General features: G+C 36.7%; 1 protein-coding gene across 5 annotated transcripts in view; it reads right to left on the reverse strand.

The window, feature by feature from the left end:
• The window catches only part of ATP2B1 (ATPase plasma membrane Ca2+ transporting 1), a 126364-nt gene that overhangs the window by 41756 nt on the left and 66917 nt on the right, over positions 1 to 17691 (reverse strand). For all 5 annotated transcript variants that reach the window (XM_045830625.1, XM_045830628.1, XM_045830627.1 and 2 more), the window contains 4 exons: positions 10935 to 11132; positions 7705 to 7959; positions 7490 to 7615; positions 3034 to 3174 (listed from right to left, as the gene is read on the reverse strand). In XM_045830625.1, the coding sequence (XP_045686581.1) occupies positions 3034 to 3174; positions 7490 to 7615; positions 7705 to 7959; positions 10935 to 11132 (720 nt within the window). The remainder of the gene's footprint in view (positions 1 to 3033; positions 3175 to 7489; positions 7616 to 7704; positions 7960 to 10934; positions 11133 to 17691) is intronic.

The raw sequence follows: 17691 nt of genomic DNA on the forward strand, positions 1-17691 counted from the left end.
CTGAGTTTGTTTTTATTTTAGGTGTGGTTGTTAATAATTGGGAGTTTGCTGTCATTTTACTATACATGTTTTTAATCTTCTTTTTCTTAGATAAGTCCCTTTAACATTTCATAAAATAGGGGCTTGTGATGATGAACTCCTTTAACTTGACCTTATCTGAGAAGCACTTTATCTGCCTTTCCATTCTAAATGAAAGCTTTGCTGGATAGAGCGATCTTGGATGTAGGTCCTTGCCTTTCATGACTTGGAATACTACTTTCCAGCCCCTTCTTGCCTGTACGGTCTCTTTTAAGAAATCAGCTGGAAGTCTTAAGGGAACTCCTTTGTAGGTAACTGTTTCCTTTTCTCCTGCTGCTTTTATGATTCTCTTTATCTTTCATCTTGGGTAAGGTAATTATGATGTGCCTTGGTGTGTTCATCCTTGGGTCCAACTTCTTTGGGACTCTCTGAGCTGCCTGGACTTCCTGGAAGTCTACTTCCTTAACCAGAATGGGGAAGTTGTCCTTTATTATTTGTTCAAATAACTTTTCCACTTGCTGCTCTTCCTCTTCTCCTTCTGGTATTCCTATAATTCGGATGTTGGAACATTTAAAGATGTCCTGGAGGTTCCTAAGCCTCTCCTTATTTTTTTGAATTCTTATTTCTTCATTCTTTTCTGATTGGATGCTTCTTTCTTCCTTCTGGTCCACTCCATTGATTTGAGTCCCAGTTTCCTTCCTATCACTATTGGTTCCCTGTACATTTTCCTTTATTTTACTTAGCATAGCCTTCATTTTTTTCATCTAATTTGCGACCAAATTCAACCAATTCTGTGAGCATCCTGATTACCAGCGTTTTGAACTGTGCAGCTAATAGGTTGGCTATCTCTTCATCACTTAGTTGTATTTGTTCTGAAGCTTTGATCTGTTCTTTTGTTTGGGCCTTTTTTTGGGGGGGGGGTGCTCAGCACAATGTTCTGTAGTGAGGGGTGGAGCCCTAGGTGTTCACCAGGGCGGGGCAACCCAGTCCCTGTGTTGTGACACTGTATGTGGGGGTGGGGTCCGAGAGAGAACAACGGCACTTGCTCTGCTCTCTGCCGGATTTTAGTCACTTCCCCCATTTCCTGCAAGCAAATTGGGCCCTTCTGGTGCTGATTCCCAGGTGGGTGGATTTATGTGCGTTCTAGGACCCTGTGGGTCTCTCCAACAAACTCTCCTGTGAGGCTGGGAGTTTCTCCTGGCACCTCAAGGCTCACATGTGTTTTTAATCGGTGTTTTGAGGCTTTATTCCTTGTGCTGGGACCCTGGGTTGCGTGGTCTCTCTCTCTCCCCAGTTTCACCTGGTTTATCTGCGCGAGAATGTGGGACCAGATGCACGGTGCCCCTCTATAGTCTGCCACCTCACTGGGTCCACCAACTGCTGCTCTGCGTGCCCAGGGTCCGCCAGCTGCCCTGCCGAGAGCCCACTCTGTCCCGGCTCCCCAATTCCACCCTTCCTACTGGTCTGGAAGAATGTGTCTACTTTAACTCCTTGGTTGTCAGACTTCCATACAGTTCAATTTTCTGTCAGTATTGGTTGTTTTTTTGTTTTTAAATTGTTGTTGTCCTTATTTTGGTTGTGAGAGGAGGCACAGTGTGTCTACCTATGCTTGGCCAGAAGTCCCCTTTCTTTTTAAATAGGCCTCATTGACTGGGCTCCTGTAAACAAGGATGGGGTACCCCAGATGATCAAGAGTGCAGACTCTTGAGCCAGGCAAGTGGGTCTGATCTGCCACTTACTAGATTTTTGACCTGGAACAAGTTTTATGACCTCCATAAATCTCGGGTTACTCAAGAGTCTCTGCATCTTATGACGGTGATGATTAATGGGATAATGCATATAAAGCATTAAATAAATGGTATCATTACTACTGGTTTTCAAACTGCCTTCCACTCTACCTAAGGAGGCACATGGGAGGCCTGCAGTGAGAGACAGGAAAAATCTAGAATGTGGAGCTTGCTACCCTCACTTGCAGCAAGAACTTTTCAAACACTTTTTTTTTTTTAAGGTTTCATAGCTAAAGACAAAACCCAAAGAACAACACACCTAAATATTAAAAACACTGCTGTAGTTAAAGCAAACCAATATTTTTAGTGAGGCATTTATTTTAGATCTCAAAATACTTACATGTGTGAGAGAAATATGGGCTTATTACTTTAAGTTAACACTAAGCAAATTTAAGTGGTTAAACCACAGTAAACTGCTGTCAACCTAAAGAGAAACAAACTTTGCAGGAATGATCCTGAGTAGAAGAAAAGTGTGGTACAGCAGGTACTTAGAAGCAGGGTGGGGAGAACTTTTTAAAAGAAGTACCATGCTGCCTACTAAATGAGTGTAAGTTGTCTCCTTATGAATGACGATTTTCTTATAAGATCCTTGTAGATAAACTACAGTTATCAAGTTTGCTGATGACAGATTACTTGGAAGGACAGCACATATAATGGATCACATTAGAAATCTTTGTATCTAACAATGAGCTGAATATAACATGATAAGCGTAACAGGTGTCAGAGTAAAGTCTTGCTTGGTCTTATGTCCAAAAATCAACTCCACGAGTACAGATTGGAAAATCTGCATAGAAAACTTGAATAAGATAAAAATATCAATGAGACCAAAATGTAACAAGGTTGACAAAGAAAGCTACAGTAGAGGAAAAAATAAGCAAACAGGAAGCAAGAGTTTAATTAATTTTTCTGGTCAGACGACAGGGAGATTCTAAAACTACAGAATAAATAGAATAAAGGCAATGGAAGTGTTCAAGGAGATGATGAATTTACCCCATGGTAAAGCGGATTGATGCCTTCACTAAAAGGCTTTCTGGGCTATTTAATCTAAAAGAAAAACCCCCCCTCCAGTAATTCTACTACTTGAAAGTGCAGTATTGGGTAACTGTAACTTTTTGTAGAATTTTTCATATCATATATCATGAAAGAAATGTATGTTTTTGTACCAGTTCTTACAACTTAGTTGTGATATTTCTAAATACCAATTCTTATAGCAAATTGCCATTCTTACTTTTCTTTTCCTTTTTCTTCTCATCTTTCTTCTCTTCCTCTTCACCTCCAGCTCCAAGTAAGGTAAAGATAATTCCAGTTTGAGAATTTACACCTACAGCAGTAACTACCATTCTTCCGGAGCCTTCCATTACGTGAGTTCCTATAACAACAGAAAACTTGTTTGTTTTCAATATCCTTAATATTTAATAAAATAAATTCAATAACTGGAACATTAAATAAAATATAAATTCTTATGTTTAAGGTTTTAACTCTGTAATCACTTATATCTATGTGCAATGCTCAACTGTACCACTCACTTATGTGATACTGGGCAAATTATATCTCAATTCCTCATCTATAAAATAGATATAACAGATCTATAATGAGACTCAAACCTATAAATGTTCAGTGCTTAGCAGTGCCTAGAATTTGTAGGGGTTCAGTTTTTAAAATGATAACATCATCATCCTCAGGACATTTTTCTGAGAAATAGACTGCTTACTAAAGAAATGTGCTTAGAACCAAAGGTGCAGCACAGCAACATGTCACATCTCCCACCCCCAGCCCTGCAACCTCCACCTGAGCCAGACTTTCCTCCGGGCCTGCCTAGATTACTGCAGTAGCCTCCTATCTAGTCTATCTTTCCAGTCCATTCTAAAGTCAGTTTTAATCTTCCTAAAGTGTCATTTTTATCCTAAGCCTCTCATGGCTCAAAAACATCTCACCCTATATTGTCCACTAGACTAAGTGCAACATTTTCACTTTTAGACAAACCAACCTTTCATACTTTTTCACCAACTATTTTAACATAAAATTACATTACAGGAAGCTATGGAGCAGACATGAGAATACTGATTGAATTCAGACTGTTCCTAACAACAATTTTGAAAGTTAGCAAGCATTTTCATTCTTTTCTAGAAACTTGTACAAGATTACACAACAATTAACTGGCAAGGCAAAGATTCAATCCTGCTCTGTCAGCAGTCAGAGGAGTATAATCTTCTTACAATATAATGCTGATAAATTTGCTTATAGTTCTCCAATTCAGACAGCCACATCTCTGCACCTTTTATCATTCATTAAAAGGTTTTCCACTTCTCTAATATTTTGGTGAATTTTAAGAAGCTTTCATACTTAATTCTTTTAACACTGTATTAAATATTCTTGACAGTTATCACTCATTTGATCTCCCTGTTTACAACCACCTGGAGGACAGCACCTACCATCATCTTATTTAACAAGTCAATACTCACAGCTTATTTGCCAAGATCATAAATCACATGCTCTTATTCCATTACCTAAGACTTTATACATGACTATTAATTAATTATGGAGTAACTTTTCCAATACAAATTTTTAGGCCTTTGATTTTCTTGCTTTCAATATGTATATTCTGAACATTTCACTACTTATTAGTTTCTTGTCCAGTGAAAATGCAAGGGAAACAAGAAATAAAATTCAGGATAGTGAAACAATACTTACTGGGCAAATACTATGTGTAAAAGACAATTGTTTCTTTTAATAATTATGACTTTTGGCACTTTTCAATTCTTTATGTTCTGTTCTTCTTTCCCATAGGTTATTGTATGTTGGCAGTTAATGTGCTCAAAGTAAACAGTTTTGTTCTGGTTACAGCCCTACTGCTTACTTTTAAAAATCTAAATTTAAGAAGCCAAGAACAGCAGTGAGAGATGGCATCAAGAGAATAAATTTAAAAATGAAGGCATCTCATGTTTTTTAGTACATTTTTGGAACAGGGAAATAAATGCAGAAAACTTTCCCACCCATACTGTGATAAGAGACTCCATAAAGTTATTTCAATCTTTTCTTAAGCATGGAAAATTTTTTGAGTTCTCTTGGTATATTTGGTGTGTTGGGAACCTGAGTATATATAAACTTACCAGAAATGTCTGTAAAAACAAGCAAGCACCAAAGTTCAGTTAAAGGATGTTAACCTGAAGCTCTTAGGTAAATAAGGTAGATGTACATACAAGCTCATAAAGTATATATGGCAAAAAGGCAAAAAAGACTATTTACCAAATACCATGGCCCAGCTAGTCTATGGAGGTAAGATAGGATCAAATAGCTTCCCTCTCCTTTGGAAAGATTGCAGATTTTATTTGGTTAACATTAAATACTGCTTCTTAGAAGCATGGCAAGAAACAAGTAAAATAAGTATACAATATATATAAATACATTATTCTTCTATGAGGTCTGTCCGGAAAAAGTGTGGCCATTGTTAATATAACGAGAACACTTTGTGCAACATCAACATAACCCAGCAGCCAAGCAGAGTGGACTGGAATGCGCATGCATGAATAATGATGACTTCACTGTACTAGTCAGTGGGAGCAGAAGATGCCTTTGAGTGAGCATCTGTACTGTGTGGCCACTGCATTCAAAATAACAGAGCGAGTAGAGAAATGAATCTGCATCACATTTTGCATTAAGCTGCAACATTCCTCTGGGGAAACTATTGAGATGATTCAGAAGGCTGCAGCTATTGGCAACTGGTGACTGGCAGCTTCACCACAACAATGTGTCCATTTATGCATCATGTCTTGTGCAGTGTTTTGGGGGAAACATCACACCATCCAGGTGGCCCAGCCCCCCTCCTACAGCCCAGATTTGGTGCCTTGCAACTTCTGGCTTTTTCCCAAACTAAAATCACCTTTGAAAGAGAAGAGATTCCAGACTGTCGATGAGATTCAAGAAAATATGACGGGGCAGCTGACGGCAATTGGGAGAACTGTGTGAGGTCCCAAGGTGCCTACTCTGAAGGGGACTGAGGCATTATTGTCCTATGTACAATGTTTCTTGTATCTTGTATTTTCTTCAACAAATGTCTCTATGTTTCATATTACATAGCTGGATACTTTCTGGATAGACCTCATTTATCTAAAGTATTTCTGCATATTTGGAATAAATTACATAAAACCATATAAATCTAAAGAAAAACCCAAACAGAATACAGATATTCTTATTGGTGTAGGATATTGAATCAACACAAATCTCAAGATTCTTTTCAAAGAAATGTCAGGTCTGTATTATAATAGAAACTCTTACCCCATTTATAATAGTGTTTATAAATGTACATACATGTAATTACTCTGATTTTTAGTGGTGGGATGTTCTGCAATATGCTTTTTTGGCACATACTTACAAATCTTACACAGGTTAACAGTTAAACTCATGTATGTGCCCCTAAGTTGTGATTCTAACTGAACTGACCGTTGTCATAGGTTTGCCTTTGGTTTCAGTAAAACCATGTTCAACCAACTGAAATATAAAATTCAGAAAAGATTTGAAAAATTATGGCTGTCAAATTACTGAATAGTTAAATCATCTGGAATCTCCTTATAATGTATAGAATGTTAGCATTTCATTAACATCTGAAAATGATAATAGAAGACAAATTGACAACAATTTGCTTCCTCCACACTCTAGTATAATTCAATCTAATATATTTTAGAAGGCAGCTTATAATTGTTCCCATCATCCCTTCCATTTCATTTCCAATTAACCTTAGGTCAAGCTATCACAGTCAGGCTATTATAAGAACCGTCCAAGTAGACAACCACTTCCTCCCCTTTCAAACAGAGTACCCTCACCCATACAAATCCTTCCCTTGTCCATTCTTAGAACATGCTTAGCCATGTGCAAATTTAATCCTGTCTAGTAGATGTGGTGCTACTCCTGGACTTACTATTCATTAGTCATATAACCTTTCAGAAATAGTTTATGTTTTTAGACTCTGTCTTCAGTAATTTAACGTGGCAGTGGGGTTATGAAAACTTCAAAGATTTTATCAGTTCTTTTTCTCTCTTTTTAAAGATTTTATTTATTTTTAGAGAGAAGGGAGGGAAAAAGAGAGAAAAACATCGATCTGAGCGAGAAATATCCATTGACTGCATCCTCCACATGCCCTAACCCTGGACCAAACAGCAACTCAGGCATGTGCCTTTTGTAGGGAATTGATCCAGCGACCTTTCACTTTGAGGAATGATGCCCAACCAACTGAGCCACAGTTGTCAGGGCTTATCAGTTCTTTTAAAAAAAACCCCTAAACCCTGTCCATGGTAGATCACCATAGAGAATCCACTAATTTGCTTTAAACACGTCATTCTTCAATTTTATACTTCAATAGGCCATAAATGTGAAACAGAAAAACAGAACAATTCAACAGAAATCATTTAATTTATATTTTAGTTTTAGTGTTAAACTAACATTACCTAACACTGATTCTCAAATCTCTTGAGTCTTTTTTAACTTACGTTTCCTCATTTGTAAACTATAGCTCTGGATTCAAAGACCTCTATTTGACAGCTTACCAAAAAAATCACTGAGGGTTATAAAGATTAAGCCAGCATAAAATCCAGAATCCTCCTCACATTATTAGCTCTCAAGGAAACCATGTTTGCTGACAATGGTATACAGTTGTGAGAGCAAAAAAAAGTCATGAAAGAAATTCATACCTGATAGAAGTAAGGGATCCTTATCTAAAGACTTCTTAACATGATCAGATTCACCCGTCAATGAGCTTTCATCAATTTTAAGATCATTGCCTTGAATAAGTATGCCATCAGCGGGAAGAAGATCGCCTAAAACAAAAAACAATAATGTGCTAAATTGTGAACAAGATTACAATAATTTTACATCTAGTGTCAGGTCTCTTCTCTTTTTTACTTACCATATTTCACTTGAGCAATATCTCCAACAGTGATGTCAGCTACAGGTATCTGAATGACCTGACCACCCCTGATAACAGTGAACTTCTGTTCTTGTTCAATTCGACTCTGCAAACCTCTAAACTGTTTTTCCTTACTCCAGTCATTGAAAGCTGTCACTAATACCACACATACTACTGACAAGAGGATTGCAGCTCCTTCAATCCAACCAGTTTCACCTTCACCTTCTTCTTCTCCAACAGAAACTTCTCCACAAACTATTTGGAAAGAAAGAAAATGCTCATCAAAAAGGATTCTGAATTGATGGCAATAGATATGTAGTAAGTATATAATCTTTATATACCTAGTTAATTTCACTTATAGCTCTAAACACCTCACTGAACTCAAAGCACCCCATAATAAAAAAAATGCTTACTATGTCAATTTCAAGTTCCCTGACTCTGAAGATTTTCAACCTCAGGAAAGGGAGACACTCTAGGACTGCAGAAAATTAAATCCTGATCCAAAGACAAGTTACTGGTTTATGACACTTGGTTTCTTCAAACGTCACACAATTAGGATACCACCACCTACCCTAGAGAGCTGTTATGAGGATTCAACAAGAAGGCATTTGTAAAGTAAGTAGAGCAATACCTGAGACATCCTTTCACACTCAACCAATGGTTAATGCTATTAATAATTACATATGGTAAGCAAGACACTCATGAAAAGTATCATGTGCTTTCCATGAATAATGCTCACTACATTAATTTTACTGGAATATGATTAAATGTTAGCTTTCATAACATGAAAAGTTACGTAAAGTGTTACTCATTAATTCAACTATTTAAGCACCTACTCTACATATCAGACACCAGTTCGGGAGCTAGGGATACAGCAGTTAATAAGACATATAAGCTCCCTCTCCTCAAAGAACCTATCTTCAGATTGGTAGGTGCAGATGAAGTATAAAGAATTTAGACAATAAAACACAAATAATGAAATCGGGTATCATAAATGCCATGAAGAATATAAAGCATGATGGAATGCTTACAAAAGAAAGAGGGCTAAGAATAGCTGGGTGAACAGAGAAGGCTCCTCTAAAGTGTCTATGATATTTGGGCTAGGAGCTGAATGATAAACAGTAACTAACCATATAGCTCTAATAATAGCATTCCAGGGACAGAATGAAGTCAGTACAGAGGCTCTATGGCAGAAAAAAATTTGAAAAAACATTAAGGAGGGTAAAAAAAAGCAAAAACTCAAGACTCTAGATTTAATCAACAATGAAGAAATAATGGAACAGTGCTTTTTGGACTTTGGAATGTAATTTATCTGTGAGTCTAAAATCAATTCAGTGGGTCATGACCAGCATTTTGAAAAACGAAACAGAAAGGATATACAGGTAGTAAAGGTACATATTGTTTCTTAAAAGCTTACTTTGATTATTTATAAATTCTTATGAAGGCATATGTTCTTCTGAATTCCTATATAAAGTTCTTTCTGGTTGAGGGTTGAGCTGAAATCTCTGAAAGTCAATGGTTCACTTAGGACAGGCAAAGCAAGAAAAGGATGATTCAGAAGAAAAGAATAAGTAAATGAATGACACTAGAAAAAATTAATGTGTATTACAGAATAGTGAGCATGAACTGAAGAGAGAATTGAGGTGCAAGGCTGCTGAATAAAGATTAATCTGAGAGGGTTATGAAGGACAGATGAAGAGAGAAGGCAGAGGCTCGAGTAAGATCAACTGGGGATGAGATAGAAAGAATGATGTAAACATTCATAAAAAATTTGCCTTTTATTTCATGAATGTGTAATAAAATTTTCCAAAGACTGAATTATGTGTGCTAATACAATAACAATGAATGCAGGAGCAGGTGGATTTTGAGTCTCTTAAAAGGCCCTCATGACACTGACAATTCCAGATTATCTTCTCAGTTGGACAGAATATCAGTATGTCCTTAAGCAATTTGAGAATGGGCCTGTCGCTACATCCTACGAATTCCAATTCCATAAAATTTGTTCCGACCTTATTAGTAACAAAATCTACTCCTGCTGAAAATATTTTCCTTTAGTTTTCTTATAGTAATGATGAAGAAAAAGGTTAAAAGTAAAAAGTTTTTAATAATCTGCTAACTCACTGAATTCTAGAATACCAATTCCCAGTATTCTATAATTACAGCTGGGTATACTAAACACTAATGATTTTAGCAATATGTCGCTAAACATGGTATGACCCTTTTCAGATAAAAAAGGCACTTTTACACATCTTCACACCTATCCGCACTCATGTACATATATATGAGCACACACAGACACATTTTTACAAAAACACTTTCAAAATATGGGAGGAAATATATCAAATTGGTATAGTAGTAATCTCTTAGAAGCAGGATTTTCAATGAGCAATTGCTATGAAATGTCATTCCCCCCAATACTCTTATAACAAAATATATACTATTTTCTTGTATTATTTAATAAAAATAAAGAAAAGCTTTTAAACTAAAAACATTTTAAATGTAATTTGGGTTAATATTGACAAGAACATTGCCTAAATCCTTTCTTAGCTATATCAGTTATTCTTAAACACAGGCAGTTTTGACCCTTTGGGATACTGGGCAATGCCTGGACACCTTTTTGACTGCACCACCTTGGGAGGTGGTGTAGTGAACAAGGCAAAAAAAAACCTGTGTTTCAGTGCAAAATGTCAAAAAGCAGTCAAAAAGCAGTTAAAGTAAGTTAAAGCAGATTTATGGTTCTATAATGTATTTTCCACTGGTCAGAATACTTATGTAGTATAAACATTTCTAGAATAGCAAGGAAATTACCAAATCATGTATATAACAACCCATTTTTAAGAACTTCAAAATAACAGGAGAATATGATTTTCATAATGATTTTCCAAAAGATGAAAAATTATTTCACAATAGTGTTTTAAAATCTACAAGTAGTGACAGCACAGACCACATCATACATATGGCTCAGTTCCTTGCCAGACATGTATACATGTATGGGCAGGTTATTTAACTTCTGTGTCTCCCTGTAAAATGGAGGTGACACTACATATATCACAGGGTTACTGTGAAAACTGTGTGAGATAATACATTTAAAGGGCTACTGAAGGCACTATTGGGGTGTCTAGTACATAGCAGAGTCAATAAATGCTGGTCTGCTGTTATTAGGTAAGCTAATGAGCTGAATTAAGCAAAACACATAAATGTCTGTCTTTTTTCCTCCCCAATTTACTTACGTGCATTATCCCCTTCTGGAGGCTGATAAAAAGAAAGGCCCAATGATACTATGGCTGCAATTTCTAATATAATTAAAGTGACATCTTGTAATGCTTCCCATACTAACTGAAGAAAGGTTTTTGGCTTTTTAGGAGGTATAAAATTCTTTCCAAACACTGATTCTCTTCTTTCTATATCTGCAGGGTTTCCACTTAAACCTAATAAAAAGAAAAAAAAATTCAGTAAATGGTTTTACTACTTACAAATGAAAATACCTATTTTATTAAAAACATATTCATTCTTTACACTTTAGATTCCAATTCATAAGACCCTATCAAAACAATTTATTTTTGTGCATTAGTCATGTTCAGAACTTAAATCACTATAAACATGTGCATGCTTAAAAATAACATTTTAAGTAGATAACTCAAAATTAAATTAAGAATTTTCACTTTTCTAAACTGCTTACTTTTTTACTATACTATCTTATTCTACCTTGTAGACTGCTAGAGAACAGAGCTGATATGACACTTTGATCATTTTTATACTGGAATTAAACATTTCCATAACTTTTACTACAATGTTTCCCCTCCAAAAAATGGGAAGCTTTATGAAGATATTTATTTTGCTTTACTTACTGCATCTAGGTTAACTTAATGAATATCTTTGATTTCACTTGTATGTAATGAAGAACAATGTAAAGTTTATCTATCACAAGCTCTAACACTTCTCTTACCAACATGTCCTGTTATGTTTGGATTGATAAAAAATTTGCAAGTGACAAAAAAACAAAAAAAGAAAGAAAGAAAGAAAGGAAAAAGACCCAGAAAACTTAGAATGACATTTATTTCAAGTTTTACTTTTAGGATTTATTTTCAATTTAAGAAATATTGACTGACTGCAACTATTGTTCCTATTAGGGAAATCATGTTATGCCTAGAGTGTAGAATTAGAAAGCTATGTGGGAAGAGGCAAAGAGAAAGTTGGATGACCATCAATTTTGCCTCCTTTACCTTACTCAACAAATCCTCCTTTAATTTAACCCGCTCATCCCGTCAAATCTAGATATATCCAAATTGGATAATGCAAAGCAGGTATACATGTACATTACTGTGGGGCAAGAGGGGGGCAGAGATACCAGGGTGATATGACTTTTAATTTATCATCACAAATTTGTATTTATAATGAATCCAATTAACTTCAATGCCTTTTCTTTTTTTGCAAGAGCTCATTCTAAGAGCACATCAAAGGAGGAAGACAGGAAAACAGATTACTGGAAGGCTCTGGGCTGTAAGTGTTTTAGCTATTAATCTCAATGCAGAGGGAGACGGAGGGTAGGGGAAAACAAAGAAAGTACACTGTAAGAATATAAAATGAGAAACAAATTGGTAAATTTTAAAGTATTTATTTATTTTGTTAAAGGTACCAAAAATATTCTGAGCATGTTTTCACTAGCAGCTCTAGCAAAGTTGGTCCATACTGGGCAGTTCAAAAAGATAACACATTTCTGATGACAAAAGTCATCAACTGAAAGCTTCCACAGAGCTCTAGGCTTTAAGAGCCAATGGAAAGAAAGGCAGTGAAAGATTGTAGCAATTGTTATTGGGAGAAAGGCATTTCCAGAGAAGAAACGTGCAAATTATAATTCAGAATCCACACTGTTTCTTCAGACCAGAGCAATGCTGCTCAATCACACTTGGCTACTACAAACAGTTAATAATGGTCCCTGATTTAATAGGAGAATAGGAAAATCAATGCAGTGAGGTTTTCTACAAGTTACTTGTTTTAAAGAACTATACTTTGAGATGCTATTCTGAAATTATGTTCTTGCTGCTTTTCAAATTAAATGTCCTTTCTTTTATGAAAGGATGATTATTAGATAGTAGGTAAGTTTGCCTTATATTTTAATACCCTTCCTAGCAAAAATAAAAGACTGCTATTTCTCCTCCCATCAGTCTTCAATGTTTTCTAAAAATCTGTTTGAAGATATTGTAATGTTCTATCAGTTTAGTTCACACTTAATAGAACCCACCATTAATTACACATATAACACCAGGTAATCACCACTGTAAATAGAAAAATAATTAATCAAAACTTGTATTGGTTATAACAGGGGCCAATATTTTATGTTAATGCTGAAAAGAACAACAGAGCTAAAGATAGCTTATACTTGTATCATGGAAAAAATTTGGGAATGAAAAAAATCAGGGGGTCTTACAGGTTATTATAATTCTTCCATAATACCACCACACATATAAATAAGCACATGCCTAGGTCACTATACCAATAAAGTTGTCTGGTTTAGGAATTAGAAGACCAAGTTCCAGTTCACCTACTGAAATCTTGTGTAAGTCACTTAAACTCTTTGAGGGTTAAGGGAGAGCATTAATATTCATTGATATAACTAATAAGATTGTTTGGAAGGAACAAAGGAAAAGGCAAGCAGTATGTAAATCATAAATGACAAGGTAATAGTTACTGAGTTAAGAAAATGGGAAGACAAGTTACAAAATGAACACTATAGGTTTCAATTCCATTTGGAAGCAATTAATTTCTATTAATATAAAATAATAAGCTTACATAACATAAATATAATGAAATTAAGTGTTCTGTAACAATCATCTGTTACCCAACAGATACTTATTGAATATTTGCTACTTCCAAGGACTGTTCCACATGCTGAAGAGTCAGTACAAACAACTCAAGTCCTACATTCAGCAAGATTACAATATATTATATCATACTATAGTATATCATATATTATATTAGACGGAGAGAAAGACAATTAAAATAATATGGAGAGGACTGGCATTTATTCTAAGTATAATGGAAATGACAATAATCTTTTTTTTTCCTGGAAGTCCCTCTCTGGATTGACTCTTTATAGTAACTTATTTTTTCTTTTTTTAAAGTATTTTTTATTGATTATGCTATTACAGTTTTCCCAATTTTCCCCCTCCAACCCCCTCCGCCTTGGCCCTCCAACCCCCCAGCATTGTGCCCTCTTAGTCCACGTCCAAGAGTTGTACATATACGTTTGTTGAGTCCTCTGTTTCCCATACCATTTTTAATCTCTCCCTGTCTAGCTTATGCCTACTAACCATGCTTCTTCTTCCCTGTACCTTCCCCCCTCTATTCCTCCCTCCCTCCTCCCCTCCGAAATCCCTCCATGTGATGTCCATATCTCTGATTCTGTTCCTGTTCTGGTTGTATGCTTAGTTTTTGTTTCCGCTGTTTTCCACTTCTTTTAGGTTCATTTGTTGATAGTTGTGAATTTGTTGTCATTTTACTGTTCATATTTTTTATCTTCTTTTTCTTAGATAAGTCCCTTTAACATTTCATATAATAAGGGCTTGGTGATGATGAACTCCTTTAACTTGACCTTATCTGGGAAGCACTTTCTCTGCCCTTTCATTCTAAATGAAAGCTTTGCTGGATAGAGCAATCTTGGATGTAGGTCCTTGCCTTTCATGACTTCAGATACTTCTTTTCAGCCCCTTTTTGCCTGCAAGAGTTTGTTTGAGAAATCAGCTGATAGTCTAATGGGAATTCCTCTGTAAGGTAACTCTTTCCTTTTCTCTTGCTGCTTTTAAGATTCTCTCCTTGTCTTTAATCTTGGGTAACTTAATGATGATGTGCCTTGGTGTGTTCCTCTTTGGGTCCAACCTCCTTGGGACTCTCTGGGCTTCCTAGAAGTCTGTTTCCTTCACCAGACTGAGGAAGTTTTCCTTCATTATTTGTTCAAATAAGTTTTCAATTTCTTGCTGTTGTTCTTCTCCTTCTGGCATCCCTACAATTTGGATATTGGAACATTTCAGGTTGTCTCGGAGGTTTGTAAGCGTCTCTTCACTTTTTTTAATTTTTGTTTCTTCATTTTGATCTGGATGGATATCTATTTTTTCCTTTTGTTCCAAATCGTTGCTTTGAGTCCTAGTTTCCTTCCTGTCACTGTTGGTTCCCTGAACATTCTGCTTTATTTCACTCTGGGTATCCTTCATTTGTTTTTTCATTTTTCGACCAAGCTCAATCAGATCTGTGAGCATTTTGATTACCAGGGCTTTAAATTCTCCATCAGATAGGTTGGCGATCTCCTCCTCCCTTAGCTCTTTTTCTGGGGCTCTACTCTGTTCTTTCATTTGGGCTGTATTTCTTTGTCTTGGTGCAGCTGACAGGTTGTAAGGGGGTGGGGCCCATAGGTATTCACCCAGGCAGGGCAACCCCCTTTGCTGCACTGCCTGTGTGGGAGGGGCCAGAGAGGGAACAGTGTGGTTCGACAGCTCTTCTCAAGCACACTTTTCAACAGACTCTCCGACTCTCTTGTGAAACTGGGAGCTTTTCCTACCATGGCAACCCCAGCCATAGCCCACAGCCACCTCTGAGTCCCCTTAAGTCAGGCCCTCCAGCAGAGCCTGCAGAGCTGGGCAGCCAGCTCCACCCACAATGCCATGCATGGCCACGGTTTTTCTGAGTCTGCCAGCTGGTCCGCCGCCTTACCGGTCTGGTTGTTCTGGTTGATTTTTTTCTTTAATTTCTTGGTTGGAGTTCCATGCAGTTTGGTTTTCTGGCACTTTTGGTCTTTTATCGATTTCAGATTGGTTGTTGTTTTCCTTTTGGTTGTACAAGGAAGTGAAGGGTCTCTACACCTCCATCTTGGCCAGAACCCCAAGAATTTCATTTACCTGAGGTAAATAGTTGTTGGAAGAGGGCAAGAGTGGAGGAAAAAGACCATTTGGGAGGCTGCTAAAGTACAAAGTAAGAAATAATGGTGGCTTGCGTCTGGGTTTTAGATGCAGAGGCGAGTGACTTGGTCTGCCAGCTATCTTGCAAAGAGATCAAACCAAACTTGCTGAAGGAGAGGGAGTAAATGAAAGAAAGAGAAGAATAAAGAATGTAATCTAGATTTTGTTGGTCCATGCACTTATGTGGATAGATGGTAGAGACATTTACTAAGGAAGAGCAGGCTTTGGGAATTGCAGAATTGGGTGGAAAAAGGGAGGCAGAAGTTAATGGGTTTCTTCTACAGGTTTACACATGAGATGTCCATTAAACAAACAAGCAGAGCTGTCTAGTAGATAGCTAGCTATCCATATTCCAAACTCAGGGAGAGATGTGAGCCAGAGTCATCAATATATAGATGACTCTGGAGCCATGGGCCCAATAAGAGTTCAGGAAAGGTACTAAGTAGATAAGAACAGAGCAAGACTGAGGCAAGAGCCTTGGAACAATCCAACATTTGACAGGGAAAGAAAAGCAAAAAGCAACAAAGAAGAAACAGAAGTTTAGGGAAGGGTGTAATGATGCATAAACAGGTTTGTGCAATACTAAGAAAGTATTGAAAACATGAGTTTTTTTTAAAGTAGTAGATAATGTGGCTGACTATGTCAACTGGTTTTCACTAGATGGAGGCCAGTGACATTGATAAGAAGTCTTCTAAGCTCAGTGGTATGTAAAGACAGTCTGATAAGAAAGAACTGAACAGAAAATGGGAATGGGTAGGTGGAAACAATGAGTATCAATAACTTTTTCCAGGAGTATGATGCAACAGGGAAATAGAGCAGGAAAGGTGAATTAAAATGGGTAAATACACCCATTTTGCTTTTTAAATTGAATGATACATATTAAGGCAAGTTGTTTGCCCAGGGACATGATTAAGTAGAGACATTGATGATACAGGAAACACAAACTAATGCTAGAGTAAAGCCTTTAAGGAGGCAAGAGAAAACAGGATCCAGGGCATGGGTATTAGTCTATTATAGATACAGGAAGAGGCTTCCAACTATGAGGAGAGAGAAAGCAAAGTTCATAGGGGAGATATACACCTATGTTGGTGGAACCAGTAATGAGACTATGGTCTGAGTTATAAAAATATAGTAGACATGATATAAAATCATTAAGGACAACTTATGAATAAATGTAACTAGAAATCTTCTGCCTAGTCCTGTTGGCTCAGTTGATTGTAGTGCTAGTAGCAATGAGGCCAAGGGCAGGCACTGCATTGATCTCCTTATAGCCCAGGTAGCTTCACAAGGAAACCATCACAAGCAGCCTCAGAATTATATACTTTTGGGCTCTAAATTCACCACTGTGGGAAGTTAAAAAAAAAGTCTATATTTATTCTATAAATACATAATGGCTTGAGAGTATTGTTATATATTTGAAAAGGACATATTATGGAATCAAATGCAAATTATATCAATGTTTTACAAGAAAATGTAGCTAATACATTTTCTGTGGACTAATAAAATTGTCTCAATTTAGGAAATGAAGAGAGGAGAATACTGGAATGTAGTAAACAGGTAGGCTGAACTACAAATCATGGCTAATACACAGCACACACCATAGTCTTATCGAATTCTGTATTTGAAATTATGTCCTATTTGTGTGTATGCATGTGTATGTGTCTGTGTGTGCTGTGACAGTGGTGGTGGCAGCAGCCACCCTGACTTCTTTAGGTGAGGGCCACAGGAAAACATACAGACATAGAAAGCATGTAAAATTTCCTTTTATGTGTATTCTTCTTGGGAAACAGACAAATACTCTCATCATATTCCCTGTTTCAAAACACTAGGAGACCCCTCCTACCCCACCAAATTTCAGAGTCACTGGTCTAAAGTCAAACTTACACATTCATTCCTAAATGCCTACTTACCGTGAGCCAGCACTATGATAGGCACTAAGCATACAAAGGAAAATGAGTCAGACAGGATGCCTTTCTGACATTTGCCCTCAAAGAGCTCATAGTTTGGGGGACAGACTGATAAGTAGTCAGTTAATCGC

The sequence above is a fragment of the Phyllostomus hastatus genome, unplaced genomic scaffold, assembly GCF_019186645.2.
Source record: "Phyllostomus hastatus isolate PE091 unplaced genomic scaffold, TTU_PhHast_1.1 phas_contig_152, whole genome shotgun sequence".
Taxonomy (NCBI): Eukaryota; Metazoa; Chordata; class Mammalia; order Chiroptera; family Phyllostomidae; genus Phyllostomus; species Phyllostomus hastatus.